This window comes from Oreochromis niloticus, linkage group LG22 (assembly GCF_001858045.2).
Source record: "Oreochromis niloticus isolate F11D_XX linkage group LG22, O_niloticus_UMD_NMBU, whole genome shotgun sequence".
Taxonomy (NCBI): domain Eukaryota; kingdom Metazoa; phylum Chordata; class Actinopteri; order Cichliformes; family Cichlidae; genus Oreochromis; species Oreochromis niloticus.
Window position 1 is genome coordinate 15,989,096 of NC_031985.2, and position 21,417 is coordinate 16,010,512.

General features: G+C 40.6%; 1 protein-coding gene and 3 non-coding genes across 5 annotated transcripts in view; all 4 read left to right on the forward strand.

Annotated features, from left to right (window-relative positions):
* Positions 1 to 371: 371 nt before the first annotated feature.
* Positions 372 to 444, forward strand: trnak-cuu (transfer RNA lysine (anticodon CUU)). Its single transcript has one exon. It is a non-coding gene; the product is annotated as a tRNA-Lys (tRNA).
* A 465-nt stretch (positions 445 to 909) lies between these two features.
* trnal-caa (transfer RNA leucine (anticodon CAA)) lies at positions 910 to 1,020 on the forward strand. Its single transcript has 2 exons — positions 910 to 947; positions 975 to 1,020. It is a non-coding gene; the product is annotated as a tRNA-Leu (tRNA).
* Positions 1,021 to 1,973: 953 nt separating this feature from the next.
* On the forward strand, positions 1,974 to 2,046 carry trnak-cuu (transfer RNA lysine (anticodon CUU)). Its single transcript has one exon. It is a non-coding gene; the product is annotated as a tRNA-Lys (tRNA).
* Positions 2,047 to 7,660: 5,614 nt separating this feature from the next.
* Positions 7,661 to 21,417, forward strand: part of osbpl10a (oxysterol binding protein-like 10a) — a 90,115-nt gene continuing 76,358 nt past the window's right edge. The window contains exon 1 of one of the 2 annotated variants that reach the window (XM_005457170.4): positions 7,661 to 8,363. In XM_005457170.4, the coding sequence (XP_005457227.2) occupies positions 8,086 to 8,363 (278 nt within the window). In that variant the 5' untranslated portion in view covers positions 7,661 to 8,085. The remainder of the gene's footprint in view (positions 8,364 to 21,417) is intronic. The other variant, XM_005457169.4, reaches the window with a different exon arrangement.

The window sequence follows — 21,417 nt, forward strand, 5'->3', positions numbered from 1 at the left end:
GGAACTGATACCGTTGGCCGACACTCCCCACCCCCCAACCCTATATTGGCCTACTTGACCAAAATTCAATACAACACCCCTGGGCCATTTAGCTTTGGTCCATCTGACACCTCCAGGTTGGAACTCAGACTGTCCAGGAGCTCAGCGATGCCCTGGTCCAGATCTGGGGAGAAGATTCCCCGGGAGACATTCAGTCGTCTCAACAGGAGCATGCCCCGTGGTGTGGCATGCATACAAGGACATAAGAGCTTGAATGGATGATAGAAAAACTTGAAAGTAGTCTGTGCTTTCTTTGCTTCCTCTTGAAATGCTAGTCAACCTCCCCCAGAAATAAGAACGTGTGTCCATCTCAAAGACTTGCTTCTGAAGAAGCCCAGCTAGCTCAGACGGGAGAGCATGAGACTCTTAATCTCAGGGTCGTGGGTTCGAGCCCCACGTTGGGCGAGGGGACTTTTGTGCAACTGCCCGCAAGAGAGAAAATAAGTGCGTATAGAGAACAGCAAATGCCGTGTTGCGCAAAGGAAGATGAAAGTATGGTAACAGAAACCAAAGTTACGCTGTCGTGTCTTCACAAGTCCACTTTGCCACCATTTCATTTGATGATTCTGGACGAAATTTCGAGAGAGCTGAGCAAAAAAGCAACACTCTAGCTTTACCTGCATCCCTACCCTCACCTACAGTCACAAACTGTGGGTAGTGAATGAAAGCATGAGCTCACAGATATAAGCGGCGGCAATCAGTTTTCTCCGTCGGGTGGCAGTGCTCGGCCTCAGAGATTGGATGACAAGCTTAGTATTTCAGGAGGAACTCAGATGACACCTGCAACTCCTCCACATCGAAAGGAGCCTGCTGAGGTGGTTCGGACAATTGAACATCCAGGATGACTTTGAAGAGGTGGTTGGTCAACTCGTCAGGATGGCCGAGTGGTCTAAGGCGCCAGACTCAAGGATGGGCTCCTTCCAGACAAAAGGGACTTCTGGTCTCCAAATGGAGGCGTGGGTTCAAATCCCACTCCTGACATCTGCTTTCCTTATTTAAAAATCTGTTTTCAAGAACTTCGTGAACCTTTGTGTGTTAAACTCAACAAACTGCGGGTTGTTGAGGTAGCTGTAGGCTTGCTGTGAAATGAGCTTTGCAGGTTACAGGAACTTTTGTAGTGAAGAGCTTTCATTAACATGACAGAGCTCTGCTTTCTAAGTGGAAGCCTGAATTGAAATCCCGCTTGTATCTGGCATTTGTCATGGAATACCAGAATTGCCACCTCCACCACTGGCACCCTGTGCTTTTCACAGAGGACAGCAGGTTTACCCTGAGAACATATAACAGATGTGAAAGCTTCCCGAGAAGTCGTGGGGAACTTTATGCTCAATGTAACATGCTTGATTGTGAGCGCTTTGCTGGTGGGTCAGTGATGGTCTGGAGAGGCACATGCACTGAGGTATGCACAGGCCTCTACAGGCAAGGCAACGGCACAATGAGTGCCATTAGGTATGGGGATGAAATTCTCTGACCCACTGTCAGACCCTACGCTGGTGCAATGGCTCCTGGCTATCTTCCTGCTGCCCGGCCTCATCCGACAAGAGTATGCAGGCAGTTTGCGTGGGAACTGATACCGTTGGCCGACACTCCCCACCCCCCAACCCTATATTGGCCTACTTGACCAAAATTCAATACAACACCCCTGGGACATTTAGCTTTGGTCCATCTGACACCTCCAGGTTGGAACTCAGACTGTCCAGGAGCTCAGCGATGCCCTGGTCCAGATCTGGGGAGAAGATTCCCCGGGAGACATTCAGTCGTCTCAACCGGAGCATGCCCCGTGGTGTGGCATGCATACAAGGACATAAGAGCTTGAATGGATGATAGAAAAACTTGAAAGTAGTCTGTGCTTTCTTTGCTTCCTCTTGAAATGCTAGTCAACCTCCCCCAGAAATAAGAACGTGTGTCCATCTCAAAGACTTGCTTCTGAAGAAGCCCAGCTAGCTCAGTCGGGAGAGCATGAGACTCTTAATCTCAGGGTCGTGGGTTCGAGCCCCACGTTGGGCGAGGGCACTTTTGTGCAACTGCCCGCAAGAGAGAAAATAAGCGCGTATAGAGAACAGCAAATGCCGTGTTGCGCAAAGGAAGATGAAAGTATGGCAACAGAAACCAAAGTTACACGAAGTTACATTTCAAAATGCTTCACCTTTTCTGATTCAGTTACATATCGAAAAGGAGTGGGAAGAAGTACACACTTATTTAATCCCATCCCTTTGCTATAAGTTATCGGTCAATATTTAATCAGCTTCCTTACTGATATAATCTGCAGTTATAATAACGAACATATTTCTAATATAATATATACACCACATCAGGGGTGCCCAATATGTCAATCGCAATCTACTGGTCGATCGCAAAGTTAGCGTGGGTAGATCGCATGGCATTAAAAAAAATAGATGTCAGCCTGTGATGCATCCTTACTATGAAATTTGTCACATGATTTAGATACAGGGCAGCCAGTCTGACATTTGACCTTTTCTGACACATGGGTAACCGTGCATGCGGGTATAACCGCACCAATTGCTGCAACACTCTAGCAAAGCTACCCAGTTGCCTAGTTAGCCTCCAATTTATTTCTTCTAAATTTAAGAAAGGGTATACAAATGAGTGGGGCTCTGCATATGTGCTATGTGACTGACTGATTAGAAATTTGAATAAAAGATATTGTAAAGATGTGCCTAATAAATTGGCCACAGAGTGTAATTACAGTTTTAACATACCAGGACAAAAAAACTGTTTTGAATATTTAAAGACTGTACTAGAGTGGCTTATCATAATTGGATGCAGCAGCTTACAACGCTGACTTTTAGCAAACTACAAAGTTGGTCTGTAACTCCCATGTTGGGTGCTGCGACTTTAACTTAGTGACTAGGTATTTCTTCTTCTGTGCCCCTAGTCATTCTCACAGTGTTTCTAGGTGTTGGTCTGTTGTTACTTTGCTAGCCTTACAGCTTTTAGTTTGCTGCAACATCTGGGCCAGGGTCCTGGGGGCTCAGAGAAGCCCCCGCTATGTGGTCCTGCCACAAACTCTCCACACTGCTGGAGTAGATGCCTCAACACAGACCTTCAGTGACCCTTTACTCAAGGATTTTGCATTAATAAACTTGGTAGACATATTTCTACCATAACCTTGCCGCGGTAAAAGTTGTGGCTTTCCCGATGAAGCTTCGGTGGAACAATGGGACAGTTTTTGCACCTATTTGTCTACCTGACTTTGACGTTCCAGCTTAATGCAACACACGTTAAAACCTCACTGTTTTATTTTTTTCGTTTTGTTTTGTTTTGTTTTTTTCTTGTTCTTTGTTGTTGTATTTTTGTTTTTGTTGTTATAAAATGCAAAATCTAATAAATATTTAAATTATAAAAAAGATAAATGGACAGGCATTGCTTTAACTTTGGTTTTAATTGATTAACCTGGACAAGCACTGCTTGTCTTGCCTGCCCTGATGCCATCACATCAAAAAGAGGGTTTCCCATTTCTGGCCCATCAAAATTTTGTGATTTTGTCAAAGCTATTAGTGTCACATTAACATAACAGCGTTGTCAGTGCTGTGATGTATAGGATTGTGACACTATGACTGTGGCACTATTACTGCTAGTGTATCATGGACTGTGGAAAAATTTCTAAATAAATACATTTTAATTCCTTTCTATAATGTACAAATTCTAAAAAAACCAAAAAAACCCCAAAAACCAACAGTGTCAGAATCAAGCCGCCTTGACCTCTCATAATGAAAGTTGACCTAGGAGTGACTTTCAGCACGAGCCTACAACAAAACCACTGACTCTCTGTTGCCCAAGGATTTTTTTTTCTCTCTCATATTGATCTCTGCTTTACAAGCAGCAAGAATCTCTCTGTGCCCCGTTAAGCATCTTGTGGAGATTCATTGGGGCATGCCTTCGATTTCTCAGTGCAATCTCAGTCTCTTCTTAATGGCCTGCAATAGTCTTCAGTCTTGTCTTCATTAAAGTGTCCTTTTCATCCTGGTTGTCATGGTTGTGATTGTGAGGGTATGTGCACAAATAGGTTATATAATGCTTTGATTAAAAATATATCCATGCTTCTATCTCAAGTAATTTCAAACTAATACTTCTTTGGTGTCAAGTCTCTTTTACCATATCCGCTCACAGAAAAAAAAGTCTTTCCTCATATTATTTAGTTTCCTGGATTATAAAAATGAAAGTGAGCCATGCAAGTAAAATATAAATTGACCCTATACTATCTAGTCTACTGAGTTGGTTGGATGTAATCTCTCTTTGGGCCACAGAAATTGCAGAGTAAAGCAGAATCTGCAGTTCAAAAAAATGCTATTTGTAGTCATTGTCCATGTCTGTTATCTCTTTAACAGTCTTTCTGCATTTACTGCATGGTGGTGCTTGTGCATTGTTTTCACTGGAATGAATATTTAAAAAAAAAAAATACTGTTGCTTGGCATTACTAGTGCTTAAATACCCAGGGCACTTCCCCACACAATTTTTAAAGTAATAACATCTTAAAAATGTAATCTGTGTACCAGTAGTTTTTATGTATTATACAAGAACGTTTTACACATAAATGGGCTCATAACATCCTTTCTCTCATGTAAAAGGTGACTCAGCCAAGTATTTTGTTTTAACTTCCTCTGAGGAAAAAGAAATATCAAAAGTGTTCCCTGAAACACACCTGAATCGTTTCAATCTGACACATATTGTAAAAAGAAAGAGCTGTTTGCACATCTCTCACAAATAATGAGAAAATTAAATCTCACGGCAGGTGGAATGTATGAAGTTTATAGCTAGAATTTTAGTGACTGAAACTGACAGGATACCAATAATTCAATGAACTGCCACTGAGGTCACGGTGAAAATTGTAATAGCCTTTAGATTTATTTAGTGTGCATTTGTGCATATCTATATTTTTTTATTGTTTCAGTTTGCAATGTGCAACACCAACCATTTTCAGTAGAGTTAATCATCTGGTGCTATACATTTAGCTATACAGCTTTTGTGTAACAACACCAGACTAGTTCACAATTATAATATTTTGCAATATTTTACTTTAATGTTAATCCTGTTGTAATACTTGTTTTATTTTAAGTGTAAAGAGTCACCTCACAGGGCCATAATGCTACAAATGAAGCAGTCAAAGAAGAGATACCCACGTTCACACTAAACTACATCCTCTCACATGCTTCTCTCTCACAAAGCGACTGTTAAATAAAACAAGCTATCTACTAAGGGCTTCCTTCCCTTTTCTGCTGCTTGCGTAACTTTTTTGTTGCTTTATTTGGGTTGGACCTTTATTCTTAATCATGACTGTGCTGCACTGCCAAGTATGCATTGCACTAGTCTGCTTATGAGTATAAACGTGTGTTGATTGTGACATGTTATTTTATTATCATGAGATTAGGTTAATTTATCATGAATAAGCATGAATTGTTTTTTGTCTTTCTTACCTATTCAGGGCGTACTCTGCCTCTCACCCCATGACATTTGTGGTTTTAATATAGACTATAGAATTAATGATAGCTGTACACTTAGGTCCATAATTTGTTGGGCAAAGACACCATTTTTTTAGTTCTTCTTTTTAACACTACCACCACAGTGGGTCTTAAATCAAGTAAGCCAAAGTGTAATTGAAGTGCAGACCTTCATCTTAAATTTGATGGGCTTAATAACAAAAAAATGATGGAGACTTTCTTTTATACAGAATCACCCATTTTCAGAAGCTCAAAATTAAATTAACACTTGACTGACAAGCAGATTCGTGGTCAGGTGAGGAAATGTTCCCTTTACTTTTTATTTTAACTGTAAACATGAGTGCCAAAGAGATTTCAGTGCAAGTGAGGGAGGCCATCATTAGGTTGAAAAACTAGAATAAACCTATCACAGAGAGCACTTTAGAGATGGAAAAATCAACAATATGAGGGTTTACAGCAGGGTACAAACTACTTTAACACTCAGGAACAGGAAGCCAAGATCAGACTTTCTAAGAAAACATCTAAAGGAGCCTGCACAGTTATGGGGAAAAAAACAGTTGTAAAGATAAAACCAAGATTAATTTGTACTTTGGTGGGAAATATAAATGATGGTGAAGGAGAACATCAGCTGATAATCCGAAGCAAACAACATGTCAGCCATGATTGAGGCCATGATATTGCATTGACATGGGTGGCTGCCAGTGCAAATGAATCACTAATATTTATTGATGATGTGTCTGCTGTTAGAAGTAGTACAACACTGAAGTGCTCTGTATTTTATTATCTGCTCAAATTTAGCCAAATGCTGCTTCACAGTTTAAATGGATAATGATCCAAGACAAAGTGCAAAAGCAACCAAGGAGTTTCTCAAGACAAAAAATGGATCGTCATCTTCCATGTCCTCTAGATATGGTCCTGTCTTCTCTCTCTCTCCCCTGTCTGTGTGAATATGGAGATGGATCTAAACTAACCAGTGTCTTTCAGTGGCAGGTGTGGTCTCAGGAAACCCCAAACGGGCACACCTGTCTCTTATCTTCATTCAGTGCAGTATTTATACCCCGCTCCCAAAACCACTACTTGTCACCAGATTGTTAGCCTACTAATGTGGGAATATGTTGGAAAGTTTGTCTCATTCTCACCTGGATATGTACAGATCTGTCTGATCCACTCTCCCCTTGCTCAAAAACTTTAGTATTGGATATCCAAGACCTGAGTTAGTCCCCTTATTACTGATCTCTACAGCTTATTGTTGGTTTTGTCTCCCTCTCCTCACCCACAACTAGTGGTGGAGTTGGCTGCTTGGTTCTGCTGGTTTTAAAGGGAGTTTTTCCTTGCCACTATTACCAAGTACTTGCTTATAGTATATCCTGTAGGTCCTGTACATGTAGTGAATTGCCAATAAAAATCTTTCTCTCTGGTATTGCAGGATTTTACCTTACGGTAACAAAGCGTTGTGAGGCAACTGCTACTGTGATTTGGTGCTATATAAATAAAACTAAATTGAGCTGAACTGTATTAAACTTACCTGAAAGACGTCTCACCTCACACTAACCCCTGCTGTAGGGATTACTAGCTGTTGTTCATCTGCCCATTAAAACTGCAAAACGTTTTGACGTTGTCCTGTGTTTGTGGCCTTCTGGTGAACTTTGACAGGAATATTCTTCAATGATCAAGTCAGTCACCTGATCCCAACACAATAAAGCATGCTTTTCAGCTATTAAATACAAAACTGAAGGCAGAGAGACTCACAAACAAGCTGCAGCTCTAAACTCTACACTCTCTTGGTCAAATCGAGACTTTGATGGCAATGCCCCAAACTCCAAACTTGACGCATGAGTGGATATTTTCAAAATTAATATATAGTTTATGGGCATTTATTTGTCAAAGCCAACACACATTGTTTTATATTTAGACAGACTATTCCCACAGAAGCCCCCCTAAATTGTGCCTATAGTGAAGTTTTAAGGACTTACATTATATTTTCTTTCCTAAGACATTCCATCAGTATAGTCGTGTTCTTCTTCATGTACAATTTTTGTCATTTAGGTATGCATACATGCACAAAGTGAGCTGTCACTGTTCACAAAAAAGTCATGCGTATCAGCTTAAATATGTGTCATGTGAGGCTTTTCCTGCCTTTTCCAATTTTTTTTTCTTTTTTTGGACGGGGGGGTCTGACGATACGTTTCATAGGAGAGTGCATAGTAGGTAATATCCGGGGGCAGGTCTAGAGTAGAGTGGGAGTGTCTGCGCTCTGTTGTCCTTCCTACCAGGAAAACGCTGGATGAGACCCACATTGCCACACAGCCGCGCACTGCAGAGGACAGAGCGGGACTCAAACACCATCGAGGAATATGTCAGCTGTGTCACGCACCGAGGGACGCATAAACCCGCTGCGCAGCGCAGTTTCTGCACATCCACTGCCTCTGCTTTAGTTTAGCAGACACACACAGCCCCGTTTAGCACTTATGCTTTGCTAAAAATCTCTTCTGCTGCTGCTTCTGGTCCATTCCTCTCCTCTCCCCTCCTCCCCTCTCTTCCTGCTCCTCCTCCTCCTCCTCCTGCTGTGTGCCGTCCCGTCGCCAGGATGGACAAGACGCTCTGCAGTCCGCATCCCGGGACCAACAAAACAAACTCTTCCTCCGCGGACCTCCGCGGGAGCTCATCGTCGAGGAAGCCCGGTGGGCGGCCCGGGTCGCACAGCCCCGGCTCCGGCTCCCTCGGCGGCTCGGCTGGAGCGGGAGGCAGTCGGGCAACTGTGCTGGGGAACAGCATGAATTTGCAGCAACAGCAGCAGGCGCGCAAGAGGCAGCTGGAAGGAGTCCTGAGCAAATACACCAACCTGATCCAAGGCTGGCAGAACAGGTAAGCACGTGGATCGGGTCGGGGACGTTTGACACATGATTTAGTTTCGATTCGTGCCCCAGGTCAGGCTTCGTGTTGTTATTTGCCCCGTCCACGTTGCACTTTTACCACCACGTCACTGCGAGGGGGAGGGGGGTTCAAAATCACACAAGTCTGGACGCCTGCTGATGAATTAGTTTGTTTGATGTCTTCATGGGCTGGCTTACACAAGTAATTACATAATGGGCAAAAGAGATGTTAGAAAACAAAAACTGTCATTAAAGAATACTAAAACTAAAACTTATAATAATAACAATCCTCTGAAATTCTTGTAATTTCCAGTATATTATCTTATTATATTAATTGCTAAAGTATTTTCAGAAACATCAGATTTGCTGCTTTTCTTGGTCTCATCTTATAATAAAGTTAATATTTTTCAGGTTTTGACAGCCTGGTTTCATAACTTGCATCCTCAGAACTTGTAAAGAGTAAAATTTATAAACTATTTTGGAACATTTGAGCAATAATTTAAAAAATGGATAAATTAAATTAGGATTATAGATTACTCCACTGAAAACAATGATGGAATTGGAAAATGCCAAAGTGATTAATCATTTGTCAAAGTTGGTGCTGATTCATCATCTGTCGATACATTTTAGAGCTAGCGGATTCATTGTTCCCCCTTTAAAATATCCCTCTTAAATTCTTAACTGTGGATGTCATTAAAGATATTGGTTTATCAAAAAAAGTTAGCCATCCATCTGTTTTCTGCTACTTATATGGGTCTGGGTTGTGGGGGCAGCAATCTGAGCAGAGATACTCTTCCATCTCTTCTGGAGGGGAAACCAAGGCATTCCCAAGCCAGCCGAGAGATGAAGTGTCTTCAGTGTTTCATGAGTCTGTGTCAGGGCCACAACATAAGGAGCCATCCTTATGTTGTGGCAAAGTACTGAATGGTTCAGTTGGTGGTAAACATTAGCTTTCATTTTTATTACATGTTATAAGTGCGATTCAAACAACACGACTGATTACAGCAGTGGTTCTTAAACCTTTGCCACTACACATCCATTCATAAGAGAAACAGCTAACTAACAAATAAAAGATGCTTAGATGGTGCTTTCCTTCTCAATTTGACAACTGAAAGTGTCATTCACCCATTAAAACATTTATACAAGTGCTTTTCTATGACTAAGCACTTTAACCCAACATTGGGTCAGGGGAAAACTGGGCTTCAGTATCTTACCCAACAATACTTTGACATGCAGGTTGGAGGTGCCAGGGGTCAAACGACCGACCTTCACATTGATAGGCGACACGCTATACCAGGTAGCATGACACCATCAGCACACTCTTATTTATTTTCCCCAGAAAAATCGAATTAATTCAGCCATAGTTTTTAGGCTTATTTTTCTCCAGCTTGTGCACGTCTCCACCTTTAGCAGCTCTGTGGCCTTCACTAGAACTGAAAAGAACTGAAACTGAAGCCAATCTGATATCACGCAGTTTGATTAACAGGAAAGTGCCAAACGACTGAGCTACAACTAACAATCATTGCTACTTTGTTTTAACCAACTGGTGTTTGGCTAATAAAATGTGGATAACACAAAGGTCAAAGTGGACAAAATGAAGTCTTGCTGACATTAAAAAAAGAGCAGAAAGGACGATGAAAAGTGGCAAATGCGCAGGAATGAGAACCTGCTGCCACAAAGTGTTTGTGTTTCCTGAAACTGTGGACATACTGTACACTTACACCTGCCCGCCTGTACAGGTTTTTGCAGTTGCTGATCTGTACTGATATTATTCCCATATACTGTGACAATCTGTAATTCCGCTGCTCCTGAATCACTGCAGGCACTCTTGTAATGAAGTACATAACATCTTCACAGCAGTGCAATTCTTTCAAAAAGTCCCTGTACCTCATCCAGAATTTATAAGCTATCTCGCCGCCCTGTCCGATTTCCTCATCTCAGACACAGACAAATACAGAGAGAGCTTTTTATGAGAAGCTGTGAGTGTGTTTTTAATTTTAAGTCAATGTGAGTCACATGTGAAACATCTTCCCGTGGGTTGAACTTTCTTTTCTTTCTTTTTTTCTTCCCCCCGCGGTCCGAACAGTTAACATGAATTATGCAGGATCTCTGCGTTTGGCAGTGCAATTAGTTCTTCCTTACCTACACACAAAACTAAGCGACTTGGAGCATCCCATTGTGCACAGTGGCACTGCTGCAGAGGAGAGGGAAGCTCACATTGTGTGGGGTTGTGTGTGTTGAGGGGCGGTGTAGGGAGGCGGAGGAAAGACTGACTCGTCCCTGCTCTCCCATCAAACTGACAGATGATGCACCGAACTGCATCTTGATACGCACCCGCAGGAACACCTGTGGGAGAGCGAGACAAACGTTCATTTCAGAGCGATCAAAGCGAGGTGGCACTGATTAAAAGAAGCCTTAACTGTGCGTGATGTTCTCATGGGATATGTCACATGTAGCCTGTGAAGTGTGTTTTAATCAAATAGTACGGTCTGCCATGTGCATGGGTGTGCTGATTTCTGATCTTTGTACAGACGAAAGGGCATTACCAAATTGGTTTGGCCTTTGTGGGTGTTGCTGCCTGTCCAGTTTCAATTTCAAAGTGCCTAAAGGGTAAAGGTGTAGCTTCTCAGGAGAGAATCCTTTAACTTCATTGACTTGAGCAAACGCCAAGACCTTGAGCTGAAAGAGTGTGTCGGCACAGACGGCGAGCATTGACTAAAACATCCTGAAAACGCAGCCTAGAGCTGAGATGGCTTTTAGTTTCCATTTAGAGTGTCTTTGAAACAATACTAACATGGGTCAATAGGCCTACTGCTACTGCTCGTAGCCCTAACATTAGTAATGCTGACAAAATGTACAAACTAGTTTCATTTGAATTCAAATTCATAATTTTTAAATCTTATTTTTTGTCTTTCGAAGAAGGAAAAGAGTTTAGCAATCAGACTTTGCTTTGCTCTTTTTGTTTTTTTCACATACAGAACACTGCCAGGATGTGACTAATCAAAGCAGTGATGATTATCTCTACCTGAAATTCAGTTAAAGCTATATAAGTGAATTAAGATGATTCCTGGAGTCATCTTATTATCGCTACCAAGAAGGACTGTTTGATCCTCTGTTTGCTTGTAGGATAACTTAAAATTACGAATGTGTTTCCAGAGCTGGGGCTAGAAGTAATAAAGTTTTTGAGTTCTAGATACTAATTTAGGAATTTCAGTGCACTTTCTTAATAAAAGTTGTCACTCAGAATCCAGAAAGTGCATCATTCAACTAGTAAGACTAATTTTTCTGCTCATGAATGGAAGTAAATAACTTTCATTTTGTGTCTAATCCAAAAAATAATGCTGTGCATGCCTTTTTATTTTATGCTTTTGTTTTTGTCAAACAGTAAATTAGAAAATTCATGGATAACAACAATAACCATATTTTAGCATTAAAACTGTCATTTGGATTAAAGAGCTTGTGCATGCTCGTGGATTAACCATTACAGAAACATAAGAAAAATATTTTGGTAATTACCAGTACTGGTAATTTATGGCAGCTGTGACATGAACCTTACATTGTGTGGTGCTCTAATAAATTTAAGCACTGTAAACACCACGCTGAAGTAAGAAAAAATCAGCAGACACTGTCTTAATGTTCTCAGGGAAATGTAATCTTCTGGATGTAGGGAGTCCGTTTATGGATGGTGTGGAACACGGTGCAATCTGCCAGGAGCAAATCGACTTTCACTTTCAGTACTTGTGCTCCTGTGACTGTAGAGATAACACTACGAAGGGGATGTTTAGGATCTGATCCATTCCCACATTTCATTGCGTCACCAGGCACCTGTTTCCGTGTGAAAACCAGAGACAATGAAAAGGGGAGTTTTACAGGAGAAAGAAATGATAGAAACACTCCTATCGAACACTTGCGCATATTCTCCATGAGAATTCCCCACAAAGGTGGGATCTGCACCTTGTTTTTTAAAATCGTTGAACTGTGGTTCAGCTTCACAGCTGCTGTCTGTGACATCCTGCAGTTGGAAACTTAGTATCAAGAAATTATTATGTGCACGTAGGTTTGTTGGCTTTGCAGCTAATAGTGTCGCTGCTGGCAGAGAAGCCACACTTGGTCTTACATTCAGTGTCGTTTTTCACGTTTCTTGACTCTTAAACTCTGAAATCTTTCTGCGGATATCAGTAAATAAAGTAAATGAACATGATTGCTGTGTGCTCTGTGCACAGATTTGCAGGTATGGGTAAAAGAGGGGTGACTCACTGGAAGATGCACCAACAGATAGCAGTCTTTCAAAGGAATCTGCTGTAGTGGAATATTCATTTATTCTTTTTTTGTTGTTTTTTTTAACAGCATTATATGCAGCTGCATTTTGAGATGATTTAATATCAAATATTTAGCTCAAATTGCAGAGCTGTCCAAAGAGTGCTTAAAGTATAATTTAAATCTGCCACGTTAAACCTTTTGCACTCTTAAGTTTGATTGGATCACCCATGAAGAGGAAAACATGGGTTTAGTTGACATTCATAATTATTCTGTAAATCTTACATTGACAGCAGCTTTTTTGTCATAAAATCAGGCCCTGGTGTGGGGGGAATTTTCAGCATTGATGCACTTATTTTATTGTGTTGTGCTGTGAAAGGACAATATGTCACAAATCCAGGAACACTGAAACAATTAACTGGAAGTACTTGTGGTCCTTTCAATAAGCAAAACAAAACAAAAACAAAAAATAACAATACCCACACCCCCCCGAAAAACTGTAATGTTGATAATATGTCAACATGAAGGTCAGGAAGCATTACTTTTGTTATTGTTTATGGTATTTCTATTTTAGCTAGTTTTAAAGCTTTTAAAGCAGAAACCATTGCAGCCAATGTAACATTTTTTTTAAAATAATCTATTGTTTCCAGCAAGTGATTATAGTAAAAATGTCATTCTGCTACAGCAAAGTTTTATTTATTTATTTAATTTCAAGATTATTTAATTTTGAAATGAATCAGGACTGAATGGTGGGTTCACTGTTGTGTTTTAAGCTTTTCTCCATATTTCTTCACAGTAAGTGATTTTTGCACGCTATGCTGTAGTTCTCCATCTTTCTCTGAGCTCAGGAAAGCATTTACTGTCACCTGGGATAAAGATATATTATTAGAGGTTTACTATGGGAGGGTGGCCTGTAGAGAAATATAAATCAGCTAGGTTAAAAATGAAAGGCTTTTTGCAGCCGGACAAGATTTTAAAATGACCCGTTTCTTTTAAACCTGTGAAGGAAGACGATCAGATGATCCATCCTTCCTCAGGTTGTGTTCAGCTCACAGTTAATATCCGTAAGTGCCCGCAGCGTAAAAATAGAAACGTTTGAAGGAGGAGAGGCCGTGCCCCGGTGGAAGACATTGTTTGAGTAATTACGCTTGTCAGTCACGTTTCATCACGTGGAGGAACACAAAATGTGTGTGTGTGTGTGTGTGTGTGTGCGTGTTTGGCAGGCCGTGTCTTGGTGGGCAAGAGACCTGAGTGGAGCTAATTCTGCCACTGTGTGGGCGGCCATGTGTCAGCGTGAAGTACCGTTATGTTGAGTAGGTGCTGTGTGCGTTTGTGTGAAGAAAATGTGCTAAGTAGTCAGTTTTGTTTCTATATGCACATATGTAATGCATGCTATACTTGTAAGGATAGTGAATGATTCAAACCCTTTAAACCTAAGCATTGAAGACAGTCACAGTCAGTGTAATATAATAATAATCATTTATTATAACACTGTTGTAATAATGGCAGTGTGACTTTAATAATGTGCCATTATGGGAAAGCTAGTGACACATTTATACCCAGCTGAACTGATGAAAGGAAAGATTTTGGAAGGGAAGAAGTTTAATGTGCAACAGAGCAAATGAGCTCAAAGTTTGCCTGAAGGTGCTGTAGAGATTAATTGAAATGCTTATCATAAAAAGGGGGTTAATAAGAATAAATGGTCTAAGGCAGTGTATACAAAACCAATAAACAGAGAGGGGGTTGTTAACAAGAGTTTTCAGTATTATAAGCATTGAAACTGCAGAAATCTGGAAAGCCAAACCCCCCAAGAAAAAACGGCCTTCTTTCAGCAAATCTTGTCTCTGTCATAAGCTCCTCCCACCAGCGTAAGCACATGCATCTGCGTCATACATGTGAAAAATGCAAAGGCAAAAGTCAACACACAACAGCAGTACTCACTCCTCTGTTTAATTTATTTAATTACCACGTGCCTCTGATCATTACACAATCTCACATGATCCGGTCAAAAAAAGAAAAAGAAAAGACAAAAACATCACAAGCCGAGTCTTCTAGACTCCAAAGAGGACGAGACATTTCTAGTTTCCTCTCAGATGACCCCGGTTATAAAGGATCAGTTATGTTTCTCAAAAAAAAGAAAAGAAAAATCACATGGTTCAAAGTGGAGTTGGTGTTTTCTCTAGGTGCCTGCGTGTTTCCTCCCACAACTTAAACATATGCATCTTAAGTTAGCTAGTGACTCTAAATTGACTGCAGGTGCGGATGTTAGGGTTGGGTACCTTTTTTACATTTTGAACCCACAGTGGCAGCATGAATTGGCTACTATACTCGGCTGTAACGTTTTAGTGCTTATTATGAAAAAATAAATTTACATTTTTGTCTTACAAAGCAAGTCCATACTTCTCAACTGAAACATTTAATTTATTGACAACATTTGTGCGCTCTGACAATGTCTGACGTTGACGTTGCTGTCAGTGTTTGCATACAAAGGTCTTTGATATAGTTCCTCAGATAGCATGCTACTTTCCTGTCAATACGATGCTGGTAAGAAATTTCAATACAGCCAGAGGAAGAATGCTGAGTTTAAATGTCAAACAATACAGTGGAGGGAAAAAAGGCCAGTTTCTCTGACAACAGCTGATCCAACTTCCTAATTAATTACCTACTTCAATATTAACAAAGATGCTGGTGCCCAGAAAATGTTTCATTATCATCTATGGGTTAACTTCTCATTTGTTGATGGCCAATATGCTGAAGTTATTTGCAAACTTATGAGGCTATAAAATAGGTGGACTGGCAACAGGCCTACACCCTGATTATTACTGTGTTACAGTTGGAATGGTCTCCAACCTCTCTGAAGTGTATTTAAGATAACTTTGGGATGTTTTTATATTTAAGGAAACCAAGTAGCATAATCATTTTAATATCAACAAAAGTCCTTACATGCACTGGCAAAAAGTGTGGGTGAATATGAAGGAGATCATTAATATGCTTTATGCCATTTATCCTTCGTATATCCCAGATGTAAACTTTACACAGTGTCACAAAGATTAATAGAGGAAGTGTTGTTTGCAAGCTGCTTATTATTCAACAGTTGATTACCGTACACAGTGTATGTTGTGTTCGCATGCATAAGAGGAAGTGTTGTCAGACAGGTTTTGTAACAAACACAGAGCACAGTCAAACTTATTTAGAAGAGCGAATAAAGGGTAACAGGTTTTTAGAGTTTATTCTAGTTGTGTGTGCTTATTTTTTCTGTGCTTTCTAGATTTGTCAGTCAATTGCAGATTGATTTTCTACCTGTCTGAGCTGCTTCACATTCACACACCTGTAACAACTCTGAGGTCATCTAACCAGTTGCTCTAACACATCCCTCAAATTAGATTAAGACAGAGAGATGATTAAACTTTTGCGCTAAATCTATGGAATAATCTAACTCTGCACATCTGCTTGGCTCAGATGGTACACTCATTTAAGTCTTTTTTAAAAATCCTACTTTATTTTAATAACTTTTTGTCTTTTAATGTTGTGTGTTCTGTTCTGTTTTCCTGGATTTTAGTGTTAAGTTGAATTGGCCTATATTTTGCTGTTTTAAATGTGCTATATAAACAAATTTGACCTTGACTATGACTTGTAAATCAGTAACTATTTTAAAGCCTTTTATTTCCTTATCACGCTGTCTTTCAACATTGTGGCAGCACAAATTGATGTGACACAGGAGATAAAGGTCCGCCACTAACGCCAGTAACTATAATTGTATCTAACGATTGGCCGATATCACTCAGCGAGGCTGAAGTCTGACACATGGATGCATCATAATTTTCAGTTGTACCCTAAACGTAGATGCTCTTCTTTTGTCTCTGTCTCTTTATTGGACCATCTTCAGATCCTAAAAACTATTTAATATAACTTAACATATAACTTATTGTAAATAAGTGGAAGAAAAGGAGTGGATATTTGGTAAAGAATATAGTGGATGGGAGGAAAAAAAAGAACACAATCATTATCAAAATCCTTAAATTAAGTCTTAATTCTCAAACAGCTCTGTGTAGAAACGAGACTATGACTAAAACTTAAAGGTGCAGAAGTCAGATTGGTCAGGAAGCCTTTGAGTGTGCACACAAACACACAAACACACACATACGAGAACTCATCTCCTTAATGCTGGCCTAGAAGCCACGAGAGTCCATTTGAGAATTAATAGGTTGACATTGTGCATTCTCCGGCCTCTCAGACTAAACAATCAGTTTGCCACAGTGAAGTGTTCCCACTTAAAGACACTCGGAACATATTTAGCATGTCTGCAATGATAGGAAGATACTCAGCTTATTTATTACAGACACATAGGTACCATCTGTGAGGCCTGGTTTACCTCTCGCAGCTTTTTCTGTCTGCATTTTGAAGTCGTGCATTACCTGCAGGTGGTTACTGTGGGATCATTTCACACTAGTGGACATGGTTTTTGTCATTTTTAAAGTAGAAATGTGAGCTTTTGATTGTGGATTGTAGCGCACAGCTAGTTTCCAGGGGGATGAATGTTGACGACACACTTTAAAAAAATGCAAAAACAACGTCACCTTCTGCTGCTGTGAATCGGGTGTAACATTCATCATTCCATGGAGCAGATATCGCTAACTTAATTCTTTGTAATTTGGTTATCGGCATATGTATGAAGTGTGTGCCGATCACACAATTCATACCATTTATAGCTCTTTCTCAATTTCCATTTTAGACCGTCTTCCTGTATAAGAAGCTGTGAGCATTGTGTAGATGTTATATCCATGTCTTCGTAAGTGCTCTGCAGGGTGGGGGATGTACTGCGATGAACAAATAATTTCTTTGCACTTGCACTCAGTGGAAAAGGAGCTCTGCTGTGCTTCTTTGATCAAAGCTGTGAGTCGGGGTGGTGCAGCTCTGGTGGGTGTTTCTGTGGCTGAAAAGGGGAAGAAAACTGCAGGCATTATCTTGGCTTCATGTTGATATATTTCTGTCTGTTTAATATGTGGCTGTATCTCCTGGCTTTTTGCTATTTCTTGGGTTTCTGTTTTAATTTTCTGTTTTTTGTAAGGCCAGCTTTGACATTAGAGTGCAGGGGGAAGGGAAATGAGTTAGCATTTTGCATTTCCCCTTTCTTTCAAGTCTTGTTTGGTTTTCTTGTGTATAGCTTTCTTGTATACTTTTAGGAATGCTTAAAATAACATCTGGTTGTAACAAAGCCTTTTAATAGTTACATGCCCCCCACTTGTGAAGCTATTCCATGTCCCTGATATGGCAGCTGGTCAAAAAGTACAGCCTGAAATGTTTAGATGTTTAAAAACGTCAGATGGTAAAGATTTATTATGATGATAAGTTTGTGGAAGCAAACAAGAGTTAAGAGATGATGAATGATGAGCTTACACTCACCAACTACTTTATTACACCTATTTAGTTGCATGTTAATACATAACTTATCAGCAAATCAGGTCCATGCATTTGTACATCTAGGTATGGTTAGGATGACCTGCTCAACGTCACACTGAGTATCAGAATGGAGAAGAAAGGTGATTTGAGTCACTGAATGTGGCATGGATGTTGGCGCCAGCTGGGCTAGTGCGAGTTTTTCAGAAGCTACTGATCTGTTGGGATTGGATTTTCCTGCACAATCACCCCCAAACAATAAAAAAATATATATCTGGTGATATTTAGAGAGGTTTGGATAGACTGCTTCAAGCTGATAGGAAGACAACAGTATTTCAAGTAAGCACTTGCTACAGACAAGGTATGCACCTTGAAGCAGATGGACTACAGCAGCAGAAGACCACACTGGGTGCCACTCCCGCAAACTAAGAACAGAAAACTAAGGCTACAATTCACAATGACCTCATCAAAATGGACAATAGGAAATTGGAAAAACGTTGCCTGGTTCTGATGAGTCTTGATTTCTCCTGAGACACTTGGATGAGGATCAGAATTTGGCATAAACAACAAGATGATTCTGATGACAGCATGAAATTATCCTGCTTGGTATGAACAACTATGGGTGGTGCTTTGAGTAGAGGACTTTTGGGATGTGGTGAAACAGGAAATTTTCATCATGGGTGTGCAGCCAACAAATCTGCAGCAACAGTGTGATGCTACCATCTCAATATGAACCAAAATCTCTAAGAAATGTTGCCAGTAACTTGTTGAATCTGTACCACAAAGAATGAAGGCATCTCTGAAAGCAAAAGTGGCTCCATACCAGTACTAGCAAGGTGTACCTAATGAAATGATGGAGTACAATTTCATTTGGCCACAGCACAGTGTCAAGATCTTCTCATGATGTTACAGGAAAATGCCAGCAGCATGTAATCTCCCTGATAGTTGCCAATCACTCTCTTATTGATCCCCCTTTTCCTGCCAATAATCAGTGTGATTCACTACTCTGACGTCCCTCCAAGCATATTTGAGAATTAACTGCCAAAAGAGCAGCGAGGAGATGCAAATCCTGCTGACAAGCCATTTCCTGCAGCACAATTGTTAAATCCATTAGGAAATGGTAGTGTTTCTGTTGATGTGGACAAATGTGCTTGACTAAGCTCTTTTTAAAGTGCAAATATTGTTATGGTGGTGATTTATAGCGAGCTCTATGTTGTTACAGATGTCTGCTCTTGAGTGCACGTACAGTTTTCTACAGATAGAAAGTTTGAACATGAATTCTAATTAAAGTATGTATAAAGGTTTAAAATAAACAGCTGGGGTATATTTAGAAGCAATAAAACCCTACGTGATGACACGTTCTCTGATATTTTAAGGGCGGATAACAGAAAATCGACTGCAGATTGTGATTTGTTTCATGATTGCATTGAGTGAATTGATTTGTCCATTAAATGTCTTGAGAGTGTCTTTGCCAACAAAGAATCCCACCTCAGGGTACTATAATATCTAAACTGAGTAACAAAGGCATTCAAATTCATCATGCATTAGCACATATTACTGAGCAAATTCAACTTCCTGTTCTGCTTGGTCACCATGCTTTTAGTGCCCATGTTGTATCTCTGCGTGAGCCTTATTCTCGTAAATTTCTTTCAGCACCTTCCAATCTGTTTTCTCCAGGACACATTTTTCTTTTTCTTTTTTAATCATGATATTGGTTGTCTTTTGACCCCCTCCGGCTTCACATATCACCTGAAAGTGACAAAAGCCCACATAACAGATTGTGAGCCATATGTACAGCCTGCATTTTAGATACTAAGCATACTGTAAAATATTGCTCATGAATCAAGTTTGATACTAGTTGGAAATTAGATTTACTCTCTTAGATTTTACTGCAGGTAAACCAATAATCTTTTCATTTGGTCGGCGGTCTGCTACAGCCTCTTGCGTCCAAAGGCAAAAAGGTCTCTGTGGGCCGAGACTCTGGCCTTGCAGGTCGGTATCAGCTTATCAGCAGAGAGAGCCCACGAAAGCCCGGACTTTGCTCTCTGGCGCCATTCATCATATCAAAGGTCTGCAATGTGGTTTAGCTGGAAAAGCAAAGACTATCTGGAGGGGGTCAACAGTGAAAACCTCCATTCTGCTGACTGCACAGGGGATAAGACTTGATACACTGCTGTGTGCTCAACATGCAGTGCGTGAGGCCGACGAAGACAGCCCTGGATATAAAGTGACGCAGGCAGATTGTTCCCTGGATGGCTGTGGTCGGCATAAATCTCCAACCTTCCTGATGGAAGGGGACAAGACTGTGAGCAGGGATCAATTTTCAGACGGCAGCGTTCCCCGGGTGCTCGCTGGAGCTGAAGAGGGTTCGTGGGGGAAAATGCATCCTGTGAAGGATGGAGCAGTTAGCAGCTCAAGCAGCTAATGAGTTAGGAAATTATGATATATGCGCTGTTAAAGCAGTGGTTTCTGAATACGTTGCTCCAGTTTATCTCAAGATTTTAAATCAGCCTATGCGTCAGTGTGCTTTGCTTGTTACGTCACACACACGCTTGTTCTGCTTTCAAGGGAAACTTTGTCATGCCTCACCTGAAGTGCGAGTATTTTAATATCTTTTTAAGGCAGCTTTTAAAACATAGAAATTATTCAGCATCCCTCATTTCAATTGTTAGTTAGAGCTTGACCTGGTGTCCGTGCCTCCAGCCATAAACTCAAACTGCTTTGTTTTGAGCTCTTTTAGATTAATGAACAGATGCAGGCAGCATGAAAAAAGCCTAAAATGCATCCAGGAAGGAGGGTTGCCATTCACTGTCCATCAGGGTCTCAACAAAAAGGTGCTCTTTGCATTCATTTGCTCCTCTTATGCATTCATACACCCCCTCCCCTGTTGCCCCTCTGACACACTCGTATTAGTCATGACCCACCTCCTTGAAAGCTGGGAACCAATCAGAATGACCATGATGCAAATGGAAGAAAGAGGCTGGAAATATATGGAAAACCCAGTTTCCCAGTGTAGCTGCAGAGAAGTGACAGAAAAACAACAATGAAAATCTGATTTGTGCAAACACTTGCTGGCCTCAGTGTTTCTATCAACATTTTTGTCAATAAAAACAACCCCACAAGCAACAAAATAATCAATAGATTACTTCATGACCTGACCGACTTTATTTAGTTTAAACGGACACACAGTTTTGAGTTCACTGGACTCATGTGTGAGTCATGTTTCAAACGTAATGTTTAGTCAGTTGACAACGAAGATTGATCCGCAGCATTTTTGTTTGCGTGTCGCACAGTTTGAATGACTGCCTGCTTAACTAGGAGCCAGCATATGCTTGAGGATCACACATCAATAAATGCTGAGGTTGTAATGATAAATGGAAAGCAGTGTCTGT